This window comes from Peromyscus californicus, unplaced genomic scaffold (genome assembly GCF_007827085.1).
Source record: "Peromyscus californicus insignis strain IS unplaced genomic scaffold, ASM782708v3 Scaffold_12__1_contigs__length_115047231, whole genome shotgun sequence".
Lineage (NCBI taxonomy): Eukaryota > Metazoa > Chordata > Mammalia > Rodentia > Cricetidae > Peromyscus > Peromyscus californicus.
In genome coordinates, this window is record NW_026294413.1 from 61,244,475 (window position 1) to 61,252,882 (window position 8,408).

At 46.8% G+C, this 8,408-nt stretch overlaps 1 protein-coding gene across 1 annotated transcript in view; it reads left to right on the plus strand.

The window, feature by feature from the left end:
• The first annotated feature begins 946 nt into the window (after positions 1–946).
• The window catches only part of CUNH13orf42 (chromosome unknown C13orf42 homolog), a 28,537-nt gene continuing 21,075 nt past the window's right edge, over positions 947–8,408 (plus strand). Inside the window, exons 1-2 of the mRNA XM_052732991.1 lie at positions 947–1,413; positions 3,772–3,782. Of these exons, the coding sequence (XP_052588951.1) occupies positions 972–1,413; positions 3,772–3,782 (453 nt within the window). The 5' untranslated portion in view covers positions 947–971. The remainder of the gene's footprint in view (positions 1,414–3,771; positions 3,783–8,408) is intronic.

Genomic DNA, 8,408 nt, shown 5'->3' on the forward strand with positions numbered 1-8,408 from the left:
ACATTACACATACTATTTAGCCCACAGCTCCTGTACTGTCCTGACCTACACCCAAAGAAATACCTGCATTAGAGACACTCAGGATCCAGTTCTCAGGTCCAAGCCTAGATGAAAATAAACTCCAGAGATAAATGAAAGTTCTGAATGGAACTGTGAAAACTGGGAGGAAGGTTGCTGAGGTGCTAATAACTCAGTGTTCCTGAGAAGTAATTTGTTTGGTTTGGGTTGTTCTGAGTTAAAAATGCACTCAGGAGAAATGAATCTTCCCCAGTGTATGTGATCATCCATCTACTCACTGACGCATTTGTGCTAAAAGTCGTGATCCAGATACCTGAATCCTCTAGCCCTCAAAGACCTGCTATCAGGTGACCTCCATGAGGTCCTCTTACGCAGGGCCAGCCTCCTCCAGGACGCTCAGATGCCTGCTTAGAGTCGGGTTTATCAGGGCATCTGCCAGCTCCTGCTAAGGACCCTGGTCATGTCCACTCTGGCCTACAAGGGGGGTGGGGGTGGGGGGCTGGATCTCATCCAGAGCAACACCTGGGTTTTGGTAGAGGGTGTCCCTGAAGAGTAAGATTTTATTTCGGACCTACAAAATTCAGCACCAGGGCCAGCTCAGTTTAGGCAGAACTATGAAAACTTCGGGAAGATCAAGGCAAACCTGCTGAGACCTCTCTTGAGGACGGAAAACGCAAAGGAAAGATAATGACTGAGCAGGTAGAATGTCGCCACGAGCTCCCTCCAGCTGAAGCTTTCCATGGAAAAGCATAGGACATATTTTCAGCAGCTGCTTTGAAAGGCCTGCCTGGCGCTGTCTCCTATGTAAGCGTCCCCTATGAGAGAGGTGCAGGTTGCCTGCCTGACACAGACAGCTGTTCCTCGCTGGGGTTGTGAGAGCTGAACCTTCTGGGAGGCAGGGCGCAGGGCCTGGCTGTGGGCTCCTCTGCCTACAGCTGGATCAAGTGACACCTATGCGGCCGGCCAACGGTTCCCACGGAGGGAAACGGAGCACCATGTTCAGAAAGCTCCATTCCATCTTCCACCACGGCCCGCAGGGGAAGGCAGCGGCCGAGCGCCCCTACTACGCGGGAGCCAGCCCCACTGTCAGGCTGATTCGTAGTAGCTCCATGTATGTGGTTGGGGAGCACTTCGAGAAGTCCAGTGAGTCCTTAAAAAAGTACAGAAGCACCCACAGCATGGACACCAGCCTGCACTACCTGCAGCAGGAGGACCGTGCCTGGATGTACTCGCGTACCCAGGACTGCCTGCAATATCTTCAAGAGCTGCTAGCCCTGCGCAAGAAATATCTCAGCACCCTGAGTGACCTGAGGCCCCGGCGCATGCAGGGCGCTGGCTCCACCTCCTCCAAGTCCTCCAAGGGAGCACAAAAGACCCCAGGAGAAGGCAAAGTAAGTGTGGGGTGGGCTGGCCGCAAGCCGTGGCTCTTCCCAGAGTCTTGGGACCCTTGTCGGAAGTCTTCACTCCTGAATGGGTCTGACAGGTTCCAGGATGGGCTGCTGTCCCCAGACTTCCCAGGTTCCTGGGCTTGGGGGAAACTGCTTTCTACTGCAGAGGAGATAGGGGACTGGATCAGAACAGGAGACAAGGGCATGGGCTTCAGAGCCACCAGGCTCCCCACTTGTGGTTGAATTGCCTGATTTGATAGAGGGGTGATGCTTGCATGGCTTTTGGGGAACAGCAACAACTCTCCCCACGAATGATTAAAACAACTGCTGTCAGCACATCTGAAAGGCCTCAAACCAGACCCAAGCATGATATCAATGAAAGAAACCTCTTGTGTTCCAGATCTTCTGCTTCAGAAGGGCAAACGGAGGTTCAGGGACCCACTTCTGTCCGCCAGGCCAGTTACCTCTTTATTCATTTTCTTGGCCTATTTCATTTTATGCCAAGGGTTTCTCTATGTGGCCTAGGATGGCCTTGAACTTGTGGTCTTCTCACTTGGGCCCCCTGAAGGCTAGGGCTGGAAGCCAGTGCCACCATGCTACCATGCCACCATGCTATGATTTCCCGCTGTGTTTCCTTATTTATCGTACCTGTCGGGGTTGAGTGTCTTCTGCTGCATATTTCTAACAATTGTTTTCCTGATGGCAAGACTTAAGTGTTCAGAGCAGACTCCACTCTCTCCCCAGAGTGTCCCGCAGGCTCCTCAAGGTCCATTAATGTTGAATGGCTGATTGGACTGCTATCAAGTCTCCAGGGCTTGTCTTAGCTAACAGGTTTCAACCGTTTGCATTTAATATTAGGTGGAAATGGGTTAAACAATCATTTGAACTGTAAAAGTGGGTCAGCATTGAGCCCCGAAGAGGGCCTCCTCGTCTAGGGTCAAGATGCTGAGGCCTGTGCCAGCTGGCTATGGGTTTTGAGACAGTTTCTTCTACTGGAACTGGCGTTGGTGACAAAGGGGGCTGCAGGGCTCTGGGCTCCCTTCCAGCTTGGCTCTCTTGGGAGTCCGGGTCTTGCTTAGCTGCGTACAGAGAACAGCTCTGTAGTTCCCTGCAGATGAAGCCCGCTCTGTTAGGACACAGTTGGTTTCTTACGGTGCTGAGGATGGGGGTGGGCACACAAAAGCTCTAGCCCCGTGGAGCAGCTGTAATGGACACGGCCACCTGCCATGGGTGACCTCCACAGGTTACCTGGCAGCTCAGTCCATAAGCTTCTCTTTGGTTTCCCTGTATTTCAGAAGAAATTTGAGAACAGACATTGGTAAAAGAAAATGGATTTATTTACAGTTTGACCAGAACTGGAGATAGAAAACTTAGATTCTTTCCCCTTTCCTGGAACAATGTGACAATTTTGTAGAAAAGACAATATTACAATTTTATAGAAAGAAAGGCAGATGCTGATTTAGCTGTGAGAGAGGCTGTCTGAACCACGTAAAATCTCTTCCAGGGAGGCAAGCCTTTCCCTTGGTGCCAGGGTTTCAGCCTATTTTCTCTGTAGGCACTGGGCAATTGTAGTTCTTTGGGCCATTGTTTTAGGGTCCTCTACCTAAGAAGGGAGCATATTGAAAGGGTGCTGAAGAACAGACTGAAGTTTGAATTTTTGCTCTTCTGAGTTTTTGGGGCCTGTTTTAGTGGCAAAGCTGTGGATGTGACACCTCGTGGAGTAGTGCCACCTCACAGGTGCTGGGACCCAGTCCATCCTGCTGTGCCCATGTTTATTACCTCAGAAATGCCAGGAACACCCAGTCAGCGGCCACAGACCAGCCGCTGGCATCCTTTGCTGTCAGCCTACAGAAAGTCACAGGCTGGGCCTGGCTGTGAGAGGATGCATTCAGTCTCCAGGGCCAGCAGGGCAGCCACCAAGGGGGCTCTTCCCTCCTCAAATGCCATAGTCCTGTGGATAGTCAGGATTTAGGCCCCCACTGTTCTTTTTCCTGTTCTCCATTTCAGGTTGAATTGTATGTAGTCTCTCAAAATTCACATGTTTCCAAATAAAATCACCAAAGGAGATTTTATTTGGAAATAGTGTACCGAAAAGTTTTAGGGTTAAGGTCCAGGATTGGGAAGTCCCAATAAATTCCAGTTAAAGAGAAAAGCAGTCGTGAAAGGCAGAGAAAGAGTATGTGTTCAGTGTGGCCACATCGGGAAGAGGGACAAGTAAAGGAGTCCAGTTGTTTCCAGAGTTTTCGTGTCCAAGCCCGGGCTCTGGAAGGCATAATGAACAGTCTGTCCCAGCACACCAATTAAAGAGACAGGGCTAGTGAAAGGAGCAGGAAGGAGAGGCAATCAATCTGGCTGCAGTGACAAGAGGAAGAAAAAGTGTTCATCTTCACGACACTGACATGAGTTTAGGCTTAATACCGGACAAGCAGGATGTACAGGAAAGCAGCCCTGGGCAGGGTGTGCTCCCCTCAATACTGACCCGTCACGGGCTTGCCTCTGCTCTGTTCTGCAGGGTGGTCTTGAAAAGTTGTTAGCACCGTGTGTTCTCTCTTCCTTGGAGGCAAGTTTCTTCTCTGGAAGCAGAGTTTCAGTCTTTCAATGCTGCAAGTGTGAGATCCCTAGGGGAATTTTAATTCTCTCCTCTCTCTCTCTCTCTCTCTCTCTCTCTCTCTCTCTCTCTCTCTGTCTCTCTGTATAGGTTAGAGGTCAACTTCAGATATTATTGCTCATGAGGCATCTACCTTAGATTTGGGGACAGCATTTCTCTCTGGGATCTGGAGCTCACCGATTAGGCTGGGCTGGCTGGTCAGCAAACCCCCAGGACCCACCTCCCAGGCACTGGGATTGTAAATGCACTTTTTATGTGGGTGGTGGGAACTGAACTCAGGTCCCCATGCTTGTGTGGCAAGTGCGTTATTGACTGATCTAGTTTCCTAGGCTTGAGATTTTTTTTCACTTTTTTAAAAATTTTATAATTCAATTTAATTTTACGTATCAGCCACGGATTCCCCTGTCCTCCCTCCTCCTCCCCCCCTCCCTTCAATCCACCCCCCATTCCCATTTCCTCCAGGGCAAGGTCTCCCCTGGAGATTCAGCTCAGCCTGGTAGATTCAGTTGAGGCAGGTCCAGTCCCCTCCTCCCTTCACCAAGGCTGAGCAAAGTGTCCCAGCATAGGCCCCAGGCTCCAAAAAGCCAGCCCATGCACCAAAGGACAGGTCCCGGTCCCACTGCCTGGGGGCCTCCCAAACAGTTCAAGTTAATTGACTGTCTCACTTATCCAGAGGGCCTGATCCAGTTGGGGGCTCCTCAGCTATTGGTTCATAGTTCATGTGTTTCCACTAGTTTGGCTATTTGTTCCTGTGCTTTTTCCAGTCATGGTCTCAACATCTCTCACTCACAGAATCCCTCCTCTTTCTCGCCAATTGGACTCTCAGAGCTCCAGATCCCCAAGCCTGGGGCCACTTCCATCAGTCACTGGATGAGAGTTCTATCATGACAGTAAGGGTGTTCGGCCATCCGATTACCAGAGTAGGTCAGTTTGGGCTTTCTCTCAACCATTGTCAGTAGTCTATTGTGGAGGTATCTTTGTGGATTTCTGGGGACCTCTCTAGCACTTTGCTTCTTCCTATTCCCATGGGGTCTTCATTTATCATGGTATCTCTTTCCTTGTTCTCTCTCTCTGTTCTTGACCCAGCTGGGATCTCCCCCTCCCCTAAGCTCTCTTTCCCCCTACCCTTGCCCTCCATTACCACCCCCCCTCACGTCTGGTTTGTAGATCTCATGTATTTCTCTGTCGTTGGGCGATCCCTGTGTCTTTCTTAGGGTTCTCTTTACTAGGTAGCCTCCCTGGAGTTGTGAGTAGCAGTCTAGTCATCCTTTGTTTTACATCTAGTATCCACCTGTGAGTGAGTACATACCATGTTTGTCTTTCTGAGTCTGGGTTACCTCACTCAGGATGATTTTTTCTAGTTCCATCCATTTGCCTGCAAACCTAATGATGTCATTGTTTTTCTCTGCTGAGTAGTACTCCATTGTGTATATGTACCACATTTTCTTTATCCATTCTTCAGTTGAAGGGCATCTAGGTTGTTTCCAGGTTCTGGCTATTACAAACAATGCTGATATGAACATAGCTAAGCATGTGCCCTTGTGGTGTGATTGAGCATTCCTTAGGAATATGCCCAAGAGAGGTATAGCTGAGTCTTGGGGGAGATTGATTCCTAATTTTCTAAGAAAGTGCCATATTGATTTCCAAAGTGGCTGTTCAAGCTTGCATTCCCACCAACAGTGGAGGAGAGTTCCCTTGCTCCACATCCTCTCCAGCATAAGCTGTCTTCAGTGTTTTTGATCTTAGCCATTCTGATGGGTGTAAGGTGGTATCAAGATTTTTTAACGCTTTGGGAACCATTGTTTTAGCAATCTGACAGCACAGTCTCTCTAAAATGTCTCCTCTGCTGTCAGGACACTTCTCTTCTTTGTTTTCAGACCTCAGTTTCTGAGAGATATGCTGGTGATATGCTGGGTTTGTGAAAATATCTGAAATACTTTTATTACTGAAAGAAATATCACAAGTAGCATTGGAGGGGCCAAAGTCAGAGCACATGTGACCATGTGACCATGCATAAGCGCCACAAAGCTGTTACTTCTTGGCTTGAGCTGCTTTTGGAAAGGCTTCTGTAAGTGATTCCATCCCTGTTGCTGTTTTGAGACAGGTTCTTCCTATGAAACCCTGGCTGTCCTCAAACTCAAAACCCCCCTGCTTCAGCCTCTCAATGAAAGGCAGGCACCCCCTGTCCAGTGTGACTTCATTCAGAGTTGATAACTCCCTTTCTTGCTTCTGAGCAATTTTCTTTGAAGACATTGATGATTAGCATCTGGTTCGATATCAACTTTCCTTCATTACTGGGACAAGATCTGACCCAGATGGGCTGACACGGTCTCATATCATGAGGGACAAGTAACAGAGGCCAAGGAGTTAGTGCCAATAAAACCCTTTATGAGTAAATTTTAAGCAACTAAGTGGTATAAAAGGGATGGCTCTTAAGCCAAGCCTACTCTTGAATTTTATGCTGTCTGTCCTGTGGGTGATAACCTAATATCTTAGGGGGATAATTTGTCCAGGGTCCTTTGTTAGAAACTGCTTCTGCAGAATATTAACCAGCAATGACCACAGAGTTACATAAGATGAATATAAAACACAGCCAATAAAAAAATACTTAAAGAAAACTAGTTTGTGGGGCTGGAGAGATGGTACAGAGGTTAAGAACAAGTGCTGCTCTTCCAGAGGACCCAAGCAGATATCCCAGATCGGGTAATTTACAACCATCTGGAATTCCAGCTCGAAGGACTCAAGTGACTTCTCTGGCCTCCATAAGCACACAGGTGACATTCACTTACACATCCATGCACACATACACATAAAAAAAATATAAATAAATCTTAAAAGGAAAACTAAAAGAGAAAGTCTGAAAAATCCAGTACTTGCTTATAGATGTACTTTATGACCGATGCCATTGCCTTTTAATTATTAAACATGCCCAATGTTAGGGCTTATCTAGTTCTCATTGCCTAAAGGGCTAGTTCATGACACAATTAGGAACTTCCCTGGGAAAAGTCAGTTCCACTAACAATTCTAGTTTGGAAGACACTGGTTGGGGAAAATGTTCTCTGAGTTGGTTTGAATGAGAAAGGTCCCTATAGGCTAATATATTGGAAAGCTTTGTCTCCAGCTGGTGGAACTGTTTGGGAAGGATTAGAAGATGTGGCCTTTTTTGGAGGAAGTGTGTCACTATTAGGGTGGGCTTTGAAGTTCACAAACCCATGCCATTCCCAGTTAATTCTCTCACCCTGCCTCCCCCCCAATTGTGTATGAGAATGTAAACTCACAGCTACTGATCCAGCACATGCCTGTCAGCCTGCTGCCGTGTCCCCTGACATAATGGCCATGGACTCTAACCCTCTGAAACTGTAACCAAAAAAGTAGCCTTGGTCATGGTGTCTTATCACTGCAAGAAGAAAGTAACTCAGGCATTTTCCTAAGTATTGCATCTTAGAAGGCTTATGTAATGCAGATGGGATATGCATTTAACTTGTGCTTTTTTTTTTTTACTTTAGACACAGAGAATTAAGTTCTAGCAGTGTATTAAATTGTGTGTGTGTGTGTGTGTGTGTGTATGTGTGTGTGTGTGTGTGTGTGTGAGTGTGTTTGCATGTGTAGTATGTGCACAGAGATATGTGAATATTGAGTGTGTGGGTACTCACCTAGAGCAGGGTGATGAATAGCCTTCTCTATTGCTCTCTACATTACCGCCTTAAGGCAGGGTCTCCCACTAAGCTGTTTTGGCTCGGCTTGCCAGCCAGTGTCTTCTGGGATCCGCCTGTCTGCCCCCAGTTTGAGGTAGGTGCTGGGGATTCCAGTTGTCATGCATGCTCAGGAAGCACTTTTCCCACTGAGCTGTCTCCCGGCCCCGGGGCATTAAAATTTGACCTTGTGAAATCCTTCAGATAGTTATTTTGAAATATCTTTTATAATTTCTATAAAAATAACATCATTACCATAAACAGATATTCCCTAGTGCACAAGTATGCTGTGTGTATGATTGCCCCATTTAACTAGGCTAGGAAATCTTTAAAATCATTTCAGCCTAAACAGAAATTTAAATGAGGTCTGATTCTTTTTAAAAGAAAACTTGGAAAAACTAGGATAAAAAAACATAAAATTTTTATCTTTTCATGTTAGCCCTTTTAAAATTTTACCAAAAGTAGATCAGTAATCTAAGAAACACTGATTGTTTTGGACACAAAGCATTTTAAAAACTTTACTAAAAAGATTTTATAGATAGACAGTGTTTTGTTTATGTTTAACCTAATTACATATAAGTCTTTTTTTTTTTTTTTTTTTTTGGTTTTTCGAGACAGGGTTTCTCTGTGTAGCTTTGCGCCTCTCCTGGAACTCACTTTGTAGACCAGGCTGGCCTCGAACTCACAGAGATCCGCCTGCCT